Consider the following 22,945-nt stretch of genomic DNA (forward strand, 5'->3'; position numbering starts at 1 on the left):
TGGGGTGGATGGTGGATGGTGTTTGGTAAGGTTTAGAGGTGAGGTGGGGTGGATAGTGTTTGGGAATGTTTAGAGGTGAGGTGTGGTAGAAAGTGTTTAGGAAGGTTGGGAGGTGAGGTGTGGTAGATAGCGGATGGTGTTTGCAACAGTTGGGAGGTAAGGTGTGGCGGATGGCGGATGGTGTTTGGGAATGTTGGGAGGTAAGGTGTGGCAGATGGCGGATGGTGTTTGGGAATGTTGGGAGGTAAGGTGTGGCAGATGGCGGATGGTGTTTGGGAATGTTGGGAGGTAAGGTGTGGCAGATGGCGGATGGTGTTTGGGGAGGTTGGGAGGTAAGGTGTGGCAGATGGCGGATGGTGTTTGGGAATGTTGGGAGGTAGAGGTGGCAGTGGCGATGGTGTTTGGGAATGTTGGGAGGTAGGTGTGGCGATGGCGGATGGTGTTTGGGAATGTTGGGAGGTAAGGTGGCAGATGGATGGTGTTTGGGGAGGTTGGGAGGTAAGGTGTGGCAGATGGCGGATGGTGTTTGGGGAGGTTGGGAGGTAAGGTGTGGCAGATGGCGGATGGTGTTTGGGGAGGTTGGGAGGTAAGGTGTGGCAGATGGCGGATGGTGTTTGGGGAGGTTGGGAGGTAAGGTGTGGCAGATGGCGGATGGTGTTTGGGGAGGTTGGGAGGGGAGGTGGTGTGGATGGTGTTTGGGGAGGCTGGGAGGTATGGCTCCAGACACTGGAAGCGAAGCGTCCAGATTTACGGCGTGTTTCACTGCGTACGCCATTGGAGGTGGAGCGAGCGGAGAAAGGGATGGAGCGGTGGTGTAAATCCTGGGTGAAGGAGCAGGCCGGACACACATGCAGTCCTAACACGCCTCCCTAACGCACCTCCCTAACACACCTCCCTAACGCACAGTCCCACAGACAGCCTGCGCTGCCGTTATTGAGCCACTCGCCCACATCCTGTGTTCAGCACAACAGCACAACGGTTCAGTCACACCTCGGTGTTCAGTCAGCCAGAAACGCTCTTCTTTGTCACACCTTGTTAAACCCTAATACGCCTTCGCTTCACAGCACAATGGCAACGCTAATTAAACTCCAAGATAATTAAAATCACATTTCTGGCTCTCGCAGCTAAATTGCCATTTTACCGAGTATATCTTCCATGTAAAAAGCGTTGTTTTGGACTATCTTAGATAATATAAAAATATATTTACATACAGTGCGGTATGTAAGTATTTGGGCCGTGAAGCAATTCTTGTTGTTTTGGCTCTGTACTCCAACACATTGGACTTGAAATGAAACAACGAAAAAGAGGTTAAAGGGTCAGACTGTCAGCTTTGAGGGTATTTCCACCCAAATCGGGTGAATCTTGTAGGAATTACTGCCCTTTTTATACTTTGTTCCGCCATTTTAGGCACCAAAAGTAACCGGACAACCGGCTGCCCAGCTGTTTCTTGGCCAGCTGTGTGCTGTTGCATCATTAGTTCATGCACAAGAAAGCTAACGACAAGTCTAGAGCTAATTCTAAGTGTAGAATTTGCATTTGGAGTCATTGCTGTTCTACACAAGAAACAAATAAGTGTCAAGTCCAGTAAAGCAGGCCATCATGAATCAGAATCCAACTGAACAATAAGTAGTTCAATCACTAAGTACCGAATCAAGTTTCGTAGTATGGTAGTAGCCTTTAAAATTAGATGGCCACAAAATATTTTAGTCTATTACTTCTAGAAGGAATAAAATATAACCCAAATTACACCAAATGAGAAGACAGGTAAAATTTTTATAAAAACAGGTAGTGTATAATCGAGTGGAACCCCAACATAAATCAAGGAACCCGCAGCAGAGTAATATAAGGTTTCGTACCGCGGCCGTTTCCCACAACAAGCGCCGTGCTCCCTCTAGGCTGACACCAGCGGTCAAACGGTTTCCCGGTTTAACCCTTAAATCAGCGCGGTGACATCACGATCGCGGCGGTAAGCGCGGCCCGCTCGCCGCTGCCCGGCGCGGGGTCACGTCCCCCGGGTCACGTCTCGCCCGCGGCGTTCCGCGATGACGTCGCCGCGCCCGTACACGGCCCGGGGCCGTCGGCGCTCGCGGTCTGTCCGTAATTACAGGCGGCCGGGGGCCGGGCGGCCTCTCCGCACGCCGCGCCGTGTATTCTGGGATGTTGTTTGCTTAACGGACGGGACGAGCCCCGTCTCCGCGGTCGCCTTGGCGCTGCGAATCTTCTCCGGAGTTTCCCTACAGCGCTCGCTACAGTTTTTTATACATGTGTAATCTTTCCCACCCCTTTTTATGCCTGTATTTTATTCAGTGGAATTGTGTTTGTAAACAGCCCTTTGCTCTGTTATTGTGAAAATCGCTGTGTTTGTGTGCGTGAGAGAGAGCTATTTTTTAACCCCGCGGATCCCTGTGTAATTATTTCTCGTCTTTTGTTCTTTTTTTACCTTTGCGTTAGCATTGTCGGCATGGCGATAAAGAGCTTCCAAACTGAACAATTAAAATGGAAGCCAGAGTGAGTGAGACCATGAACTGTGCACACACACTCATGAGCATACACACACACACACACAAATGCACACACACCGCACGCACACACACACATAAGGGCTCTACGCTAACATTTATTCCCAGAAGCACGTGTGCTCCTAAGTTGGAAATTTAGGAGCACACTAATGCAACCCAATTAGTTGATGTGCTAAATTATATTTCCACTTAGCACACATCAACATTCAGGAGCAAATGGCCCCAAAATAGAAGCACTATATCGCCCTGCCACATGCACACATACGCACACAAACTTTCTTAGCTGTCCATCGTGTCCGATGATGACGCTTGCTCCGAGGGGGGGGGGGGGGGTCAGCGTCGCTGGTGCCACTTCATGTGGCTGTGGAGGCCAATCCACACACATACACGCACACACACACACATACGCACACAAACACACAGGCACACACACACACACGCATACGCAAACTCACACGCACATACACGCACGCACGCATGCACACACACACACACACATACACATGCAAACACACACACACGAGCACACACGCACATGCAAACACACACAAACATGCACGCATGCACACACACACACAATACACACACATAAGCGCACACACACACTCACACACACATCCACACTCACACACACGCGCACACACACACATGCACACACACATGCACACACACACTCGCACACACATCCACACACACACACACGCGCACACACACACATGCACACACGCAGCACAAGATGTCCAGCTCTGTCAGATTGGCCATTTTGCCTCTCACGCTCCATTGAGCTGATCTCCTCTGTGGGAGGCTGTGGGTAAGCTGGGGGGACGAGGCGACAGGGAAAATCTGCCGCATTCGAACCCGTCTCTCCCTCCGTCCACGGCTCGCCGAACCCGTCTCCCCCCGCCCGCCCGGACGCCCCGCCGGCGGCTGGCCCTCCGCGTGCCCGACAGCACCGCACCGCGCCACGCGGGCAGCAGGCGGGCACCTCGGCCGAACGCGCCACTCTCTTTCGCGGGCGATGCCCAACACTACTTTAAGCGGAGGAAGGGGGACACATGCCAAATCTCTTTTAAAGACGCCTTACAAACCTCCTTGGTCATCTGGGGATTTTCAAGACTAGACTTGATACAGAGTTAGATACTATCTAGTGTGTAGGTAATCAGAGCACTAATTTAGTTAGGACACTGGCGAGCACTGTTGGGCTGAATGGCCTGTTCTCGTCATTATATTATGTTATGTTATAACTTGTTTTTTTTTGCTCCCATTTTCTCCCCAATTTAGTCATTATACCAATTCCCCGTGTGAATCACGGTCCTGGTCGATGCGCTATCCTCTGTCGGTCTGGGGAGGGTGTAGACTACCACATGCCTCCTCCGATACATGTGGAGTCGCCAGCCGCTTGTTTTCACCTGATAATGAGGAGTTTCACTGGGAGAGCGTAACACGCTATCTCCCCCAGATCCCCTCCCCGCCGGACAGGCGCCCCGACCAACCAGTAGGAGTCGCTAATGCAACGATCAGGACTCATACCCTCACCAGCTTCCCACCCGCGAACACTGCCAATTGTGTTCGTAGGAACGTCTGACCAAGCTGGTGATAGGCTAGTGCTTTTACCTCTACGCTACCCAGACGGCCCCTTGTTATGTTATAACTTGTTATAACTTTGGGGGGGGGGGTTGACTTCAGCTGTCACCAGGTCTCTCTCATACCTTAAGGTTCCCTCATCTATAACCTCCTTAAACCTGCACCAGCTACACTCATATAACTTTCCTAAAAACAACAAAAACAAATTCACAGTAGTCAACAGCAGTTTGACTGCTCTACACTCTGCTCTGGACCGTTGAGCCTTCCCCACACTTATCAGCGCATACAAATTAACCCCTCCTGCTCTGCCACACCCGCCTGCGCCTGGAATTCACTTTCTGTTTTTAAACTGTGAGTGAGCCTACGGCACATAACTCTGTCGCTCTATATTGTTTCTAAGCTTTAAACGCGGTCTTGTGGACCAGGTTTAAACGCACCCATCCATCCTCCCCTTCCCCTGCACCCGCCGAAATGCCGCGCTTTGTTCCCGCTCCCCCGCGGTCGCCACGCCCCCTCCCTGTCCTCTCCTCCTCCTCCAGATCTCATTCGGACGCTGACCGCGGTCCATCCTAACCTCCTTCCTCTGTGAAACGCCGCAGATTGGATGCTATCCATCAAACGCGCAGTAGCGGCCCGCCGGCAGCGGCCAGACCCAACCCGACGGAGAGGATGACTCGCGTGCGTCCGACCCTCGGCCATAAAAAGAGAAACGAAAATCGCATCTCGCGTTCCTGGGCGGGCAGAGATTTATCATCGTGCCCCCCCCCCCACCCCTGCGCACGGGGAGCCTGTTTCAGCGCTAAACCTCACCCAAATTCGGTATTAAAGAACGGAAGCATCCTCTCCCCTATATAGAGGAACACCAGACTCCACATTTAGACTCGCCGTCTGCCGGTGGCGGAACTGAACCGCCGGGCCGCGTCGCCGTGGAAATGGCGGTAATGTAATGTTTAATATTGATAACGCCCACGAGCGGCCGGGGGGGGGGGGGGGTTCTAATCTATTATGAAAATGTTGATTTAGCTCGCGGAGAGCGCCAGAGGTTACTCCAACCCACCACCCCCCCTGATGTGCCCGCATCCCCCTCCGGCGCCCGCTCCTCTCGCGGCGCCCGCCCCGCCCCGCCCCGTCCGGCATTTCGTCCGCGGCCCGTAATCGGCGAATAAATCCTCTGATCTCCCGCGCTCATAATCGACTCGCGTCTCGTACCGCCGGGAATCCGCCGGTAAGCCACACCGCTTGTTCCATACGCGGCCGGCCTTCCTCCGGGTCTCGCCCGAGCAGCCTCACGGAGAGCCGCTCGTGCCCATCCTCCGGGCTGCCACCTCGACCGTTCCTATTGGCTCCCCAGTTTGGGGAGGAGGGTAGAGCAGCGCTACCTTATTTCCGTCCTCGTTGCTTTGTATCGTATGGTATCTTGTCTTTTTGTCTTGCGTAATATGCTGTCATATTGACCTATATGTAATGTATGTATCCTGTCTTCCGCCACTAATGTTCTTAGTGTGCTCCTGCCCAGGGACTACAGAAGTACACGAGCTACTTAGCTAACTCAGGTGCAAGATCCTTGTTAAATAATCCAATTAATTAACCTACTCAATGCCAGGTCCTGCGGGCCGCAGTGTCTGCAGGTATGCCCTCCAGGTGGCAGACCTGATCCTACCAATTAGCACCTCACCAAGATCTCTAGATGGTGATGAAGTGTGCTTTGATAGGGTTGGAGTGAAAACCTACAGGTCAGTAGATCTCCAGAAACAGGGTTGGGCAGCTCTGGTCTACACACTATCCTTGTTTTTAAAAAAAGAATTTTTAAATAAAAACATTTTATCACCATGACTTGCTGGTTGGCATACCCGCCATCCCAATTCGTATCACCAGTTGGGCATTTCTCCCATTTCTCTGACGGATGGTCAGAGATCAGTACTACCAATTTAGTGTAGTTGGAAAAAGGCAAAGACCATATTTCCCTCTTAATTTCTATTTCAAATTCAATGCACTTTATTGGCATAATTTAAATACAGTGTTGCCACAAATCAGAGATGACAAATAACACCAGACACGTAATTAAATAGCTGAACTCTGTGCAAATGTTCAGTATGCGGTAAAATGTCCAGTGTTAATTCAACTCTTATTAAGTGGGACCAATTGTTATCTGTTAATAGCTGAATGAATTCACACTGTTAGAGTTGAATTAACACTGGACATTTTACTGTGTAGACAAATCGTATTATAATACAGACGACTAATACTGTAAGTACAGTCTTACCATTTAGAATGTGCTCTCTGTTCTGCTCTCACTCTCTCTCTCTCTCTCACACACACATAGACACACACACACACACACACACACGCACACACACACACACCCCTTTTCAAATTAGAATAAACATATCCGGTCCCCGACCGATCAGCGCTAGGCTATCGTGCCGCTCTCCTCGCAGCCCGGCTGCACTGTTCAGCGTGGAGGACGCTGAGGGACCAGTCAGCTGTGGCGTTGTGTGCGCTCGCCCGTGCTGATTGGCCGAGCACAGGACTCTCGAGCGGACGACGCGGGGCAAGGCCCCTTTGGAGACGCTCTTTTTTTGAAAAAAGGTGAAAGGTCATACTGCTATTAATCACAGCCAAAAAGAATGGGATTAAATCGCTCAGTCTAGTGGCCTGGGGGGGGGGACGGATGGGGCTGAGGTGTTGTAAAGGAAAATGTTGTGTCTGTCTTAGATTACAGCACAGGGGCCTAAGGCCAGCATCTGAACAGGAGCAGAGCCGGATTCAAACACTTTTTCCCCTCTCTTTCTCTCTCTCTCTCTTTTTTCCCCCCTTTTCTTCCTCTTTCCTATGACCATGTTTCTTGCGCGAGTTACCTTACGCCGCACCTACAGTACATTCACCCCTCGGGTAATAGTCTGGGGTCTTTCTCCAGCAGTATGGGTTAGGGAACAGTGATAATCATTTTTAAAGTGCACATTTCCTGAACACACTCCTGAACTCTCTCTCTCTCTCTCTAGCAAAAAACGGAATGAAGATCTTAGCCCGTCTGTTGTTTTAACCTGTGCCTCACATATTCTCCGTGTGGCAGCACCTCAGTCAAGACCTACATACAGCTAGTGTACAGAGAGAGGTTCCGTAAGGGCTCTCTCTAGCCAAGAACACGTCCCTCGGTGGGTTCAAACCTAGGTGATCTCCCTCCCCCGTTTTGATCATATTTCATAATCGGAATACTACTTCGTACAGAAATATTAAAAAAGAGAGGGGATGCAGTTTTTAGATCGTGCACTTTGGTTTCTTAAAGGGGACGATTTCAAACACTACAGGCAGAAATGTGCTGGAACATTTAATTTGCATGCTACAGAAGCCGTGCTTTGCATTTTCTTATCCCAGTGAAATGCAGGTAACGTTCATTCTTTTCTGCCGGTTTTGTTTGTTTTTATGGAACCGCTGGTGCAGATGACTTGTCCCTCCTTGACCCACATCTACTCAAATAAATAATGTATGGACAGGCCTATTGAAATGACTGACAAGACTGTTGTGATCGAAGCTGTACAGTTGCTTTAGAGAAGTATGGGTATGCATTTTCCGAGGGTTTTAAAAATCCCTTAGACAAAGGGCGTGTAAACGTAATTTGCACAGAAAAGTGAGCCTAACTCCCTCAGCTCGTTGATATGCAGTACACATTAAACTCGGCGCGTTCATTTTCTCCCTTTAAAGCACGCGAGGAGCTGACGGTTTGATTTCCAAAAAAGCATAGGTGGAGACGGCCGAATCCGCGTGCTTGCGCACGTCATTCGCGTGCACTTCGCGCTGCGGGAAGGTTATTCAGACTAGCGACAAAAAAACAAAAAAAAAACATAAATCAGAAAACAGATTAGATGGTTATCAGCCATCTCGAGTTTGCTTTACAGCCCTGTTCATGAGCGGCTTCGCGCCGAGATTATCTTCGTTCAGATCTGCTGCTCTGATCCCCTTTGATCCCCTTACACTGTGAACTGTTTTTACTGTAGCGTAATGAGACACGAGCTGTTGTAGCCCGGCCCAGCTGTAACTTTGCGCTCGCGGTCTCGGGGTGACGGACCTGGGGCTCTCTCCCTCACCTCCCCTCAATCGCCCCACGCCAGATCCCAGTCTCGCCCGCTTTAAGTTTATTGCACGGTGTCGACAAACGTCTTTGATGTCTAATGCGCCTCGCGCCGCATTAATTATGGATTCCCCCCGGCCGGAACGCGCGCGAGCACCTTCAAACGTTCGTATAAAGCGCAGGCTGTCTTTCACTAGCCTCCAGAATGGCTTCAGGACGGAATATAGGACAGGAGGGATTTAGAGAAGAAACTTATATGGTTGCAGCTACGGCCCTCTGTTCGTGTAATATTCAGTGAGAGCTGCGCAGCTCGGGGGGCATTAAACAGTCACATGCGAAAATGTGTATTTTCATAATGCGATTCATATATATATATAGCACACGTGCGGTGGGGAAACGGGCACTCTGGAATGACAGACATAGTTAGGATTAGGATAAACCGCCGTGCCCAACACAATGGAGAGGAACAATAAAAAAAGAAATGACCTAGTTCTTCTCTCAGTTACTAATGTCCGTTATGTAAACTCAGCAGCAAATGGGTGCGGTCGTATAAATACGCACTTCTCTCTTAAAATAGGGTTCCATTAAATTAAGTTTAATTAATAACCTAACCGTTAAGGCTGCTCACACCAGCTATCTAATTGATCTAATTCGTTCTCTTCTTCGCCCGCTGATTTAGAGCACGCGCAGCTAACTTTAGAGCAGTCAGGGAGTGTTGCCAGTCAACTGCCATTGGCTTAGCTACAAAATTCACACGACGAGCGTCGTCGCATTTTGCCAGCATGCTGTGGCCAAAAATATAAATAATGACACAGTGGTCCAGTTATTGGCATCATTCTATAATTTAAACTTTGTTCATCACTGTTTCATATGCTCGAAATGCAATTCTCTATCTCTGTAAAATATTAACAGGTTGTTTACGATAATATTGTAGAATATATTGGGATTAGGGACTCAAAATTAACATCAAACACTCTGGAACCAGTCAAGTTCATTAGCCGGTGAATCTCAGGAAACTGTTTGCTTGGCCACCCCAAGTTAATTGTCCTTGTGTTGTTTATTAATGGTTGCTACCTACAGCCAGAATCTTTCTCCAGCTTTGTAGGTGACTAGTTACTGGTACATTTTTAACTAATTTATTAAAATGGGTACCTTTTTTTTGGTTTACTATCAATCCTAAAGCCAGCAGAATTTATCTTGAGAAATTAGGTCTCCTGATAAATGCTTTTGTACTTTCCCCGTTTTCCATAAAAACGGCTGCTGTAAAAAAAACTGCGAAAACTCAGCGGATGGTTTGGCGTCGCCCATTTGGCATAACTGTGAGTGCTAGTGTCTGTGTGCACTGGGTAATGAGTCACAGGTTGACATAACGTTTACATCATCTTTGAGCACACAGAGAGTAGCAAAGATGTGGTCAAACTAGTCGTGTCCCTTCTCCATAAATGTGGCTTTAATGGCAATGACAATCAGGACACAACTTAGATTCACATGTCAGCGATGGTGTTTTCTCAGAATAAGGAAGTAGAGCAAGACGAAGGTCAACTGCCTCAAATTAATAGAAGGACTCCTACACAAAATCAGAGTGCCAACAGCTCAGTTTTAAGAGACAGATATTAAAGGCTGGAGTACGTTAAAATCAAAAGGTGATCAAATCGTACTGCACATTGGCACTCGATTGATACTTTTTCCATAACTGCTGGGCTGTTTTAGCAAATAATAATAATAATAAAATTTTAAAAATAATTAAAAAATAAATAAATATATATATATATATATATATATATATATATATATATACACACAAAGGCTTTTAAGTTGATTTTGTTTTGGGGCTTCCTGATTACCTTATCAAGGTGCTTGTTCTTAACACAGTGGTGGCACATGGCTGGGCCTCAGGGCTCCTCTGAGAAGGGGGGGTTGGAGGGGGGGGGGGGCTGGCAACCCAGATGCATGCTGTACGCCTGGCCAGCTGTAGCAGCTCTGCTGAGAGGGGGGGTGGTGGTCATGGTCAGACGGTCAGTTTTCTCCCGTCTCGTAGCTCAGTGGTCACTGCTCCCGTTAACGGGGGTACCTGTGCTTGGCCCGCAGCAGCTGCACCCCGTCCGAAGCCCTCGGCCTGGGTACCTGCACAGCTCACCTGCAGGGTTACAGAGCGAACATACTCACTTCAGAGGATATCGCTGCTAATGTACACCCTTCTGAATGCGCAGAGGACTACGAGGGCATCGGACTACGATTTTACTTTATTTTCTTGAAAGTTTTGTCAATCGACCACATGACGAATGACGAACGGAAATGAACCAAATGTGAATTTCATTGTTTTTGGATGGATTCCCATAAAGAAATATAATATACTGCATTATATTGTCGTTTTGTGGATTTATATAGTGATAAATATATTTCGCAGCAGTGGAATACATTGCAGCATCTGAAAGTTGCAATAGCTTGTGTGTTTGCCCATATATTCTGAAGTGATTCTGAGTGGATGTCAAGTGCGACCACTCCTAACTGAGTTAGTGTGGAATACAGTTCATCCTGAACACAGAATTCATTTGCAGTTTCAGCTCTCTGGGAGAGTTAGTCTCTGGGAGAGGTCTGGAACTCAGGAGGCTCCCATTACACTACATTACTGGCATTTAGCGGACGCTCTTATGCAGAGCGACTTACACCATATATACCTTGATATACTGAAGCAATGCAGGTTAAGTGCCTTGCACAACAGCAAGTGTCCTACCTGGGAATCGAACCGCTAACCTTTAGGTTACAAGACCAGCTCCTTACCCATTACACTACACTGCCGCCCGCACTCCCATTCACTCAGCTGTCACAATAGTCCCAATAATCACGTAAAACCATTCTCACAGCAGAACGGGCCTTCATAAAACAGATTACATTACATCACTAACTGCGTGATTACTTTAAATAAATAGTGTCATCAAACGTGCAAAGCGTGATCTCCTCACATGCTATAAATTCTTATTTTTGTCATATAAGTAAACACGTAATGGATTCAGTAAATTACCACGTAGATTACGGCATTCTCGGGATTTGGTTTTTTGCTGATTTTTCGCTGAGAAAATACAAAAAACCCAGGACATGGCTAAGCCCCCCGACATGCGGATCGTAGGGATCACAGAGTTAGCAACAGCCTCCTGCGTACTGTCTGATGGCATTGTGTGGCACAAACAGACCACCGTGAGCTAATCCCATTATTACCGCACTGAAGAGGCCTTTTCAAAGTGCATAATAATGTTAAGCCCGTGCACGGCATTATATATTTAATGCTGAAGCATCTTTGCTGGTTCTAAATTGCTCAATAGCCCTTGATGTTCTGCAGTTGTAAAGGACAGCCTGTACTTTGAGCTCTGTTTGGGCTGCAGTATGCTACAGAAGCTATTGATTGAATGCGGGGATTTTTAATATTCGTCTTCTGCAAGTAACTTGTTTAAAAGACAGCTGAAGACAGAAATACCTTCAAAGGAAATATTATTTAATTATCATTATTTTATAACCAATGTTGTGGGACATGAGCACCATGAAAAGACTGACATTAGAAAAAAACATGTGGTAAAATATTTAAAATACATTACATAAACTTGATATAAGCCCAAGGATACTATACAAAAAGGGTATTTTTTCAGTATTGCCCAGATGGTGCTTGAAGGCATGTAATATTTTTCAAAGTGGATTTTTTTATTAATGTACTATAAAATATTCTATTGACAATTATACAGTCCAAGGTATCACAACAGCTGTATCCATGAAGGGACTAATTATATTATAAAATTCATATTTTTATATTTATAAAGATAAATCCTATTAATTTTAGAATATCTACAACAGTATGTCCATACAACTGCTTAGATTCAAGTGACGATTACTGATAATTTATGATATTACGTAGTAGTGTGCATCAGGGTATTTCAAATATATTTTCTCACTAAAATTTGAGATATTTTAATATATGTAATACATAAATTACTGTCTGTTACATTATGTTACTGTGGACTTCTGTAAACAGAGCCCCTTCAAACATACACAGCTGCACGATTATTACAATTTAAGCCCATAAATAAACGCGAACAATAAATCCAGTAGGCTACATTTGAATCAACGTGTAAATTAGTAACGAATTATTACAGTTTTGTGTCATTTCTGTTATGCTTGCCAGTGGGAGTCCCCCTGCAAGGGGCCCCTTTGCAGTATCGTTCCAGTAGTTGGAGTAGTCCGTGGAGAGAGAGAGCGAACGAGTGAGCGAACGAACGAGAGAGAAAGAGAGAGCGAGAGAGAGAGAGAGAGAGAGAGAGAGAGATCTTGGACAGAAGTAGCCAGCTAGTTACGCTAAGTGAATTTTGACACGACAGAACGCGGCGTTTTAGACTGTCACTTTCTTCTCTTTGGATCCCTCTCGTCCGGCTCCAAAAACACCACGTCGTCTCCAGCTTGAAAACTCAAAAAAGGCGTTCGCATCAGCTGGCATGAGCTAACCGACCAGACATGGAGACAAAACCTTTCTTGTCACTGGGTAAGTTCTCTCGTTAAAATGTGTTTGTAATTGTTAATACGGATTTTGAGATTGCGGCGACTCGCTAAGACTGGCACGCCTGCCATCGTCGGCACAAAAAATGATTTAGCGAGCTCGCTATCGGCTGTGGCTTTCTTTCGCGATCGAAACATTGTGCTAGTCTTAATCAGTTGTCGAAAACAAATATAAGAGAGGGGATTTTAAAAAGCAGTAAGTGTCGTTGGTTGGCACAGTGTGAGTATATTATGAGTAGTTGTAATGAAATTATTATTAGAAAACAAAACTTAAGTAGCGATAGGCTTGTCAAATGGGTAGCACATGCCATCGTCTCCTTTTCAGTGCTATCAATGCCGATGACAGGACACATTTGATTTCAATGTGACAGTGCTTTTTAAAAAAGATTTTTTTATTTTATTACTGTACGTTGTAGCATATGCGTGAGCACACGTTAAACGTTAGCTTTCAAATATTGTTAGATTTCAGTAGCCTATGTGAAAGCAATGTAATTAGCCTACGTCAATTCTTCGAACCATTTAAATCGAATTTAAAACTCGATCGTCGTTATTTGTAGTTATTGTAGCTTTCAATGTGTGTGTTACTAACAGCAATGTTTATAGATTCCGAGCAGCTTTCACGTGCAACTTGTGCAGATTTTGACAAAAACAGACAGTGGGATTATTACATAAATATGAACAAACTAGACACAAATAGGGCACGCAGTGAGTTATTATCTACTAAACCATCCGCAATTTGCTGTGCTTCGGCAAACGAAATTACAGATTGATAGCACACGCTGGTGTTAACCAGAACGTTGAATAATCCTATATGCAGGCATGTAAAGTTTTTCAAACAGGGTGCAGAACAGTATGTACTGCTGCCGACCTGCCCTGTCACTTTCGCCACGGCGAAAAAAGTACTGCCGCATGATATTGTTAACACTTGACGCTTTACATTTTAGTTGCAAGACGTGATAGCGTGTGGAACTGTTGTATTGGTCTAACCTTTTAATGTGAAAACATGCTGTAGTTGTGAACGAGAAAATGCCCTCGTGAAAAGATAAGACGGACAGACATTTGAAAAATGAAAACGGGCACGGTAAAGGTGTGTGAAGGTTCAGAAGTAGCCTACTTGTCACCAAAACAGGCCCCCCTGTTTGCGCGCGCGCCTAAGTTTTAAATATAAAATAAAAATTTGTCTTTACCACGTGTAGCCTACTTTCCTCTATAATGAACTACAGCCGCAACCGCAGCGTAAGCGTTTTTTGTGCTTAGATATTTCCTTTCTTTCGCATTATCCTAGACGATATGACCCGTGTGATTTCAAGCAACGCTGAAACCTCGCTACAACGTTACCGCGAGTCTGGCTGGTGTGCGGTCGGGGGCGGATGGTACGGGCTTGCCAGAGAGGCTGATAAAGCCGTCGTTTGTGCCTCTACGTAAAGTTTTTGTAAGCGAAACCAAGATTTTTGTGGCTGTTTGAATCTTTTTCACCTTTTAAAATATTTTCATCGTACACTTAGGTGGTGTAGACTGCATCTTTATTATTATCGTGAATTATACTTGATTGCCAACACAGCAATACCCAATCTAGTTAGAATCATGCTGCTTCACGCGCTATTGGGACCGTGCTCCGTTCCATTTTCCTGGCAGGGAAACACGTCAATGAAAGTGTGCGTGTAGGCAATGTGTCCGTTTCAGATTTAAATTGCTTGGCTCAGCTCTACCTGTCTGTTACGCCAACACGTCAATGACGACCGTGGCATTTTAGGTAGGAGTAGCAAGGATCACTTCATCAAAAGCCGTGGAAAAATTATGCTGTGGTGCCAAGTCTGTTTTTGTCAGTCAAGGGGTTCGCAATTTTTTCATTCTGTGTGGCGGAGGGGAACCTTCCCTCTTTTCCTACTGAGCTAAAACATAACCGCCCCCACCCCACATACACACTCACCAAAAAAAGAAATATTTTAAAACTGCAGGCTGGTTTGTTGTTGTGTCTGTTTCCTCTTCACAAAGGAGTCGGGTTACACCTTGACACACATCAACTCCGCGGTATGTGGAGGTGTGCGGCGCAAGGGCTGCTGGGATATCTGCCGGTCTTTCTTTTTTTCAGTCGGATACCATGACTGCGTTAATGTGTCGGCTGAGAGCATGTGTTTCTGTGCGTGAGCAGACGTACAGACAGACGACCGTCACAAGCTGCAGCACCCTGTTGAAAAACAAGGTTTTCTTTAGACTGTGGAGGTTTCTGTAAGTGCAGCACTGTGGAAAAAAGGGGCACGTGTTGTACTTCAAAGCAGTATGAAGCACTCGCAAATTAAACTCAAAACAGGTAGAGACGTGTAAATGAAATTAGCCAGAATGTTGGGAAAATGTAAAAAACTGACAGTGGCAATAATTCTGCATGAACTAAGCTTTTCTTTTTAAATCTTCAACAGAAAAAAAATCACGTGATTGGGAGAGTAAGCAGAGATTTTATCATGTATTCTGCACCAAATCAGAACTGCAGTGTTACAGTAAAACGTGCCGGTTTTCAGGAGGCTGCTAGTGCGCAGAATCCCCTTTTGGATCAGCGTGACTACTGCGCAAACTGAGGGGCTTTTCGCATTGCATTACAGAGCGACTTACACAACTTTTTTACATAGCATTTACATTTCATGAATTTATACAGCTGGGTATATACTGAAGCAAAGCAGGTTAAGCAAGTACCTTGCTCAATGGTACAACAACAGTGTCCAACCTGGGAATCAAACCTGTGACCCTTAGGTTACAAGTCCAGCTACCAAGTCCTTACCCGCTACACTGCTACACTAGCACGTCTTCACAGGCGCTAGAGGCTACGGTAGTAGTCCGTTATCATGATGCTTCATTTTGGGTGGCGGTGTGGTGGAGCGCTTTGGGCAGGGAACTGGTGGGGTTGCTGGTTCTAATGCTGAGCGGGGACACAGCTTCTGTGCCTGTGAACCGTACATTCAGTACGAATCGCTTGAGTTCAAATCCGGCTAATAATAATAATTATAAGAATCCACTGTGTAGGGTGTATGTGGCCATGATTGAGGAGACACGCTGTGTTTGTTTATAATGTGTTTTTTCCCTGGTTCATGTGGCCAGTGGACGGCGTGCGTGCTGTAGTAAGAAGCCGGCTTTGTTTTCTTTAGTCCCCAGTGAGGTAGACAGAGGCACCTTACAGAAGCTCTCCACCTTATCACAATCAGGGTCAATCAGGGTCTCCACCTTATCACAATCAGGGTCTCCACCTTATCACAATCAGGGACTCCACCTTATCACAATCTCTCTCCCAAAAAACTCTCTCCGAACTGACCAGTCAACAAAAAAAAAAACGTCCCGGCTGGGTGCTAATTTGAGCTGGGGGTCCCAGCTGACGGACCCCCGGACCCCCGGCGTGTGTGCGGGGGACAGGCAGAGAGGGACCCGCTAAGCGCTGTGGAGAGAGCTGCGGCGCTCCCGTGAGGGGGGGGGGCTACTTTCGACTGCGCGCATCGCGATGTCCCAGAAGGAAAACCACCAAGGAGGTGCCAGACAGCAGCATCTCCTCTCTCTCTCCCTCTCTCTCTCTCCTCTCTCTCACTCCCTCCCTCCTTCTCCCTCTCTCACACTCTCTCTCTTCCTCCCTCCCTCTCTCTCTCCCTAACTCTCTCCCTTTTTCCCTCCTCTCTCTCTCTTTCTCCCTCCCTCTCTCTCTCTCCCTAACTCTCTCCCTCTTTCCCTCCTTCTCTCTCTCTCTCTCTCCCTCCCCTCCTTCTCTCTCTCCCCCTCCCTCCTTCTCTCTCTCTCTCCCTCCCCTCCTCCTCTCTCTCTCTCTGCTCTCTCTCTCCCCCGCTCTCTCTCCCTTCCTCTCTGTCTCTCTCTCCCTGCAAAAAGACAACGATCCGTGTGTTTTGTATTTTCGAGAGTATGAAATATTTTTCATTGTTAACATCTAAATTTAAAGGCCTGGATAGGTTGGACACAGGGTGGGATTGTGAGCAGGTTGAAATTTCAGTTAATAATAACTTTATATTGTATTTTGTAGTAGACTTGGCTATGCTTAAGGGTATATACCATACAGCTGTTCCTTTGAGAGTTTTCTCTTCCCTGTTGTCTTTTTGTTGTTGTTGCAGTAGTATTTATTTGTCCCGTTCCTGGCCTCCCCCAAAAATTCCAGAAGCTTCCTTTATTGCGGGTAAACACCCTGATCCCAAACGGGGGGTCGCTGTGACAGAAGGTGTCCAACACCCCCCCACCCCTCCGCCTCACCCCCCCACCCCACCCCACCCCACCCTTGTGAATTCACATTGTGAATCTCCGTTTCTCATTTAAGACCATGAACTTCAAATGGGTGGTGTGTGGGGGGGGGGGGGTTACCCTCCTGTTGCTGCAGTTCTGGATTCCAAGGGAACGAGGGAGTGTTAAAGTGGAACAAAAGTTGTGATGGGGGGGGGGAAGGTGGGTGGGGCAGCGCCGTTAAAAGAGGGGACAAGTTTAGTTTACTGCGTTGCACTTTTGTTTTTCTAAAGTAATGCTCGGCCCCTCCGTGCAGGACTGCAGCTGTCATTTTTATTGGCCGGGGTTTATAGGGAAAGTTAACGGCTTAAAGGGGCAGCGCGCCTTTTTTTCCCTCTCTTTCTCCCTCCCCCCCCATCGCCCGCAGCTTCCCACATCCTCCCGAATCAAAGGAAACGTACCCCCCCCCTTCCCACCCTCACATCCTCCACCAGGAGCCGACGCAGCGAGAGAGAGGGAGCCGCCCCGCTCGAGGGCGAGAGAAAGGATTCGCCGCGTCTTTCTGAACTCGGCGCCCGCCGCCAGGAACCTCGACGGCCGCGCTCCTCGTGACACCTCCTCGTTCAGCGCTCGCGTCCCCCCGCTCGCCAGACCCCGCCGGTCCCGGGAGAACCCCCCCCTGACCGTTGGAGGGCACAAGGAGGTGGTGGTCTCGCTCCAAAACAAAAAAAAAGCGGGGGGCGGTTTTTTCGGCGAAGGCTCCGTCGCCGGGCCGTCGCTCCGTCTGCGCGGTCCTTGTCCTCCTCGCCGTCGTCGTTAATTATTTGTGCGCGGGGGCTCAGCGCAAGCAGAGCGGCGTTTTTTGGCGATAAAGGGCAGACCGGACTTTGCGCCGTGAACTTTGACCCCCGCGAGCGAGCGAGCGTGCGGCATCTTCAAAGCGTCTCGTTCCCTTGTTGCTCGGTGGCCGCGCAGCCGCGCTGGACGACAGCGGGAGTGATTTCTGCCCAATCGCCTCGTCCGTTTTCACACTCGCGTTTGTGAGAATACAACCTTGTCTGCCTGAAAGACACGTTAGGTGACTGGGGAAAAAAATTCTTTGTTGTGTATGTGGTGAATCAGGCGGTGAGGGCCATCTTCAGACCTTGGCTGTCTAAATGCTTTCAATAACCAATTGAGCTCTTTCAATGAGAACTCATGAAAACTCGTGAACCCTTTTCGATGTGAATTTAAGCCTCGAGTATCTCTACAGTTCGTTTTGAGTGAGGACCGAAAGGTAAAGTGATAATTTTGTGAGAGCAGCAGCGCCAGGCCATCTTTATCTGCTCCATCCGGAAATACTCCTGGCTCGAGCGGCAGCGCAGGCTCTGCTACGCGCTTGCTTTCCTTCGCCCGGCGCGCAGCGTAGCGTAGCGTCCTCTGGCAGACCGACTGTGGTGCGCTCCCTAAAAGCTGCTCGTAGCGTGCTGTCCATCTCCGGAGAGAGGCGTTTGGGCGGGGTGGGAGTGTGCTCTGTCAGTAAAGAGCGGTCAGCAAACTGTTCGGTGCTCTCTCTCTCTCTCTCTGTCAGTAAACACCAAACTGTTCAGTGCTCTCTCTCTCTCTGTCAGTAAACACCAAACTGTTCAGTGCTCTCTCTCTCTGTCTGTCAGTAAACTCCAAACTGTTCAGTGCTCTCTCTCTCTGTCAGTAAACACCAAACTGTTCAGTGCTCTCTCTCTCTCTGTCAGTAAACTCCAAACTGTTCAGTGCTCTCTCTCTCTCTGTCAGTAAACTCCAAACTGTTCAGTGCTCTCTCTCTCTCTGTCAGTAAACACCAAACTGTTCAGTGCTCTCTCTCTCTGTCTGTCAGTAAACTCCAAACTGTTCAGTGCTCTCTCTCTCTCTGTCAGTAAACTCCAAACTGTTCAGTGCTCTCTCTCTCTCTGTCAGTAAACTCCAAACTGTTCAGTGCTCTCTCTCTCTGTCAGTAAACACCAAACTGTTCAGTGCTCTCTCTCTCTCTGTCAGTAAAGATCAGGCTGTTCAGTGCTCTCTCTCTCTGTCAGTAAACACCAAACTGCTCAGTGCTCTCTGTCAGTGAACACCAAACTGTTCAGTGCTCTCTCTCTCTGTCAGTAAACACCAAACTGTTCAGTGCTCTCTCTCTCTGTCAGTAAACACCAAACTGTTCAGTGCTCTCTCTCTCTCTGTCAGTAAACACCAAACTGTTCAGTGCTCTCTCTCTCTGTCAGTAAACACCAAACTGTTCAGTGCTCTCTCTCTCTCTGTCAGTAAACTCCAAACTGTTCAGTGCTCTCTCTCTCTCTGTCAGTAAACACCAAACTGTTCAGTGCTCTCTGTCAGTGAACACCAAACTGTTCAGTGCTCTCTCTCTCTCTGTCAGTAAACACCAAACTGTTCAGTGCTCTCTCTCTCTGTCAGTAAACTCCAAACTGTTCAGTGCTCTCTCTCTCTGTCAGTAAACAGCAAACTGTTCAGTGCTCTCTCTCTCTGTCAGTAAACACCAAACTTTTCAGTGCTCTCTCTCTCTGTCAGTAAACACCAAACTGTTCAGTGCTCTTTCTCTCTGTCAGTAAACACCAAACTGTTCAGTGCTCTCTCTCTCTGTCAGTAAACACCAAACTGTTCAGTGCTCTCTCTCTCTCTGTCAGTAAACACCAAACTGTTCAGTGCTCTCTCTCTCTGTCAGTAAACACCAGGCTGTTTGGTGCTCTCTCTCTCTCTCTCTGTCAGTAAACACCAGGCTGTTTGGTGCTCTCTCTCTCTCTCTCTGTCAGTAAACTCCAGGCTGTTTGGTGCTCTCTCTCTCTGTCAGTAAACTCCAGGCTGTTCAGTGCTCTCTCTCTCTCTGTCAGTAAACTCCAGGCTGTTCAGTGCTCTCTCTCTCTGTCAGTAAACTCCAGGCTGTTCAGTGCTCTCTCTCTCTGTCAGTAAACTCCAGGCTGTTCAGTGCTCTCTGTCAGTAAAGATCAGGCTGTTCAATGCTCTCTCAATTCAATTTTCAATTTAAGTTGCTTTATTGGCATGAAATACAAACATACTTATTGCCAAAGCATACATATATAATATGTAAAATAATAATAATATTAAAATAATAATGGTAAATGTAACAATATATATATATATATATATAAATCAATAAATATGTACAATGTTTATATGGGGTGGGTGGTCACTCACTGTCCCTCAGGTTATGGCAGGCTGAAATGAACTGTGCCGCAATTGGGGCTGTTGATCCTTCCCCTAAAAGAATTGCACATTTTTCTTCTTTTGATTTGTAATTAAAATTATTTATAATTTGGGATCATTTTTGGAAATATTTTTTTTCTAATTTGTAAATATTTTGTGCAAGTAAGGAGGAAGTGCATCTCTGTTTCCACCTCCCCTGTCTTGCAGTGAGCACATATTCGCTCTTCTTTTGGTACCCATGAGTTTTTGTATCTGCCTATTTCAGTTGCAAGCGTGTGGTCACTGAGCCTGTACTTGGTCAGGATCCGTCTCTGCTTTGTATCTCTGACAGAGATATCTCTCTCTCTCAGTATTTTATTGACCTTTTAAATCAGGTCTGAAAACGCGCTGATATGGTATTGACGTGATGTTTGTTTCAAAGGTTGTTTCAAACCTTTGACGTCAGTTCGCGACCAGCCTGACACTGCATGGGCATGGAGCAATCCGCCCGAACGTCTCCTGCACCCTGTCCGGGCTGAGCTGTGTTCTAAACCGTCATGGCTTTGACATTACAGGCTTTTGTCAAAGCGGACTAACCCCCCACCACGGAGGACAAGGTGAAGCTCGTGGTGTCATGTCTCCCGGCGATTGTCCATGCAGCGAGGGCACGTGTGGAAACCTCCCGACGTCTGTCTGTCAGCCCGCCGTCTCCGCGGCGACGCTTCCGTCCGCGTGACGGACAGGCGTCAGAATCGGCGGCGGTCCTGACGGGACCCTGGTGCCCTCGCTGCGTCTCCCTCTCTGGCGGCCCGGCGGCGCGGCGTCTGTCACCTCGCCAGGCGCGAGCCGCTCGGCCAGACGGCCGCGGGGGGGGGGAGCTGGCGGTTTCCCCCGACGCCCCCGCGCTTCCTGGAAGAAGAGCCGCGTGTGCCGGAGCGGGGAGAGCAGGAAGTGAGGGGGCGGGACCCGCGGCGCTCGAACCTCGCGTTCCTGCGTAGGGAGCTGCCGCGATCGTCCCGCCCCCCGCTCTGCCCGTCTCCTCGGTACGGGTTCTGCACTGCGGGGCGGGGTCCAGGTTCTGGCGTGAGACTACCCCCGACAACCGCCGAGGCTTTCCGTTCACAAAAACGTCAAGAGGCGGCTGAGCGGCGATCCCCTCCGCGCTTCCTCACACGTCCGTGTCGGCAGGGGCCCGTCAGCCCCGCAGAACTGAACCCAGCGAGATCACGCGTCCCACGATGCACTGCATTTCACGACGGCCAGATTCGGTCCGAAGGGCGGTTTGAATAAAGCAGTGAAAGAAATTTATCTCCCAATCTGTAAAAAAAGAAAAGAAAATGGAGAGCAGGTTTAAATCTGTTATTCAGAGTTAGGGGTAGGGGCGGGTGGTAGGGGGCGGTGGGGTGCGGCGAGGCCGAGTCCGGGCCTGTCTGGCGTGGGGGGGGGGCGTGTCCGCTTGCGTTTCGCAGCCGCGTGCGGAGATGTGTTCGGCCGAGCGTATCTGCGTCTGATCATGTCCCGGGCTCAGTCTGCCGAGCGCGAACACACCGGCCAGATTAAGGGCTCCCGATTGGCTCCCGCGATAAGCCAGGATCCGTTACGGAGGCGGCTGGAAAGGTATCCACGGGGACGACAATAAAGACGCGATTAGCCGGGACACTTTAAATAGTGAAAACACGATTGAGGAAACGGGTCGGTGTCGGGTGTCTCTGAAACTCCAGCCGAGTCGCGGGCGAAATACGTCGAGTGCGAATTTTGACGTTTCGTTAATAAACCCCGGGTGGTTTCCTGCCGTCCCGTGGGTACGCACGGCGTACGGAGGGACCCGTATTTTTCGTCGACTGAAGCAGACGGCGGGAAGGTACCGTTACCGTTACGCAACCGACTGGCTTTCCCCGGCGGTCTGCGGCTGCAGTTACCAGGCTCAGCCATTAGGGGCAGCGGAGAGCGAAGAGGCCGGTGAAGTAGCCCTAGCCAGTGCGTTTCTGTTCTGACTCACCGTGCGGGGATCAGGGTGATTTAGTGGCTTTTCTGACGCCTCCGGCCCAAGCGTTCCTGCTTCCGCCCCTGCTCCCGCACCCCCCCCACCCCGCCCCCCTCAGCCCTCCAGGCTGTCTCCAACAGTGACTCATATAGGAGCCTTAAATTCTATGGCGGGACATCTGGCTCCAAATTCTTTGCAGGCTGAAGCGGGGGGGGTGGGTGTGAGGAAGGCTTGTACCTGAAAAAACAGCCCCCTGTCGCAGTACCCTCGGAGAGGCCGGAAAGCAGGGGGGGGTACTTGGTACCCTTGCTAGCTGCTCCAGCGTCTCTGAACTGGGCCTAGCGACCTAGCGGAGTGGAGCGGAACGCTCTCATCTGACGCTCTCGCCCGTCTTTTAGCGGTAAAAGGTGGTCTCCCGAAGCCGAAGGTCAGCCCGTAGGTTAGCGGGAGAGGGGTCGCGCGGTAAAGCCGCTAACGGGGAGACCGGCTTGTTCGCCCCGGTCCGGCTTCCTCACTTTCCCCCCATGGCCCGGAGCGCGTCAGGCCTGGTCTCCAGCGCCTCTCTGGCTGCTGCTTGTTCCGTGAGTTAGGGTCAGCTACTCTGCGTATTAAGAGCTTTCTGAACTTTTTTTTCTGTGGGAAAGATCCTGCCTGGCGTATGACCCCCCCCTGCCCCCCCCCCACACTTAAACAGCTTCACGCTGTATGAAAGGATGGGTCATCTAGTGTTAATCGCTTCGTTAAGTAGCCCGTCCGCTGGCGACGCTAGGGACGTTTAACGAGCGCGAGTTATGCGGTCGCTAGCTAACGGCCGCCGTTAAGCGTTTTCATTAAATAAATGAATAATGATGTATGTTTTAAATGGACGAAGGAATA

At 48.6% G+C, this 22,945-nt stretch overlaps 1 protein-coding gene and 1 long non-coding RNA gene across 9 annotated transcripts in view; one reads left to right on the forward strand and one right to left on the reverse strand.

The window, feature by feature from the left end:
- Positions 1–14,864, reverse strand: part of LOC135239216 (uncharacterized) — a 106,505-nt gene extending 91,641 nt beyond the window's left edge. For 5 of the 7 annotated variants that reach the window (XR_010325305.1, XR_010325307.1, XR_010325306.1 and 2 more), the window contains exons 1-3: positions 14,642–14,864; positions 10,244–10,309; positions 10,017–10,155 (exon numbers count right to left, since the gene is read on the reverse strand). This is a non-coding gene — a long non-coding RNA (uncharacterized LOC135239216). Of the gene's footprint in view, positions 1–7,722; positions 9,740–10,016; positions 10,156–10,243; positions 10,310–14,641 lie in introns of those variants that run through there. The other 2 variants (XR_010325311.1, XR_010325309.1) reach the window with 2 other exon arrangements.
- The window catches only part of LOC135239209 (retinoic acid receptor RXR-alpha-A), a 119,637-nt gene continuing 109,105 nt past the window's right edge, over positions 12,414–22,945 (forward strand). The window contains exon 1 of one of the 2 annotated variants that reach the window (XM_064307729.1): positions 12,414–12,697. In XM_064307729.1, the coding sequence (XP_064163799.1) occupies positions 12,670–12,697 (28 nt within the window). In that variant the 5' untranslated portion in view covers positions 12,414–12,669. The remainder of the gene's footprint in view (positions 12,698–22,945) is intronic. The other variant, XM_064307730.1, reaches the window with a different exon arrangement.

This window comes from Anguilla rostrata, chromosome 14, assembly GCF_018555375.3.
Source record: "Anguilla rostrata isolate EN2019 chromosome 14, ASM1855537v3, whole genome shotgun sequence".
NCBI classification, from domain to species: Eukaryota; Metazoa; Chordata; class Actinopteri; order Anguilliformes; family Anguillidae; genus Anguilla; species Anguilla rostrata.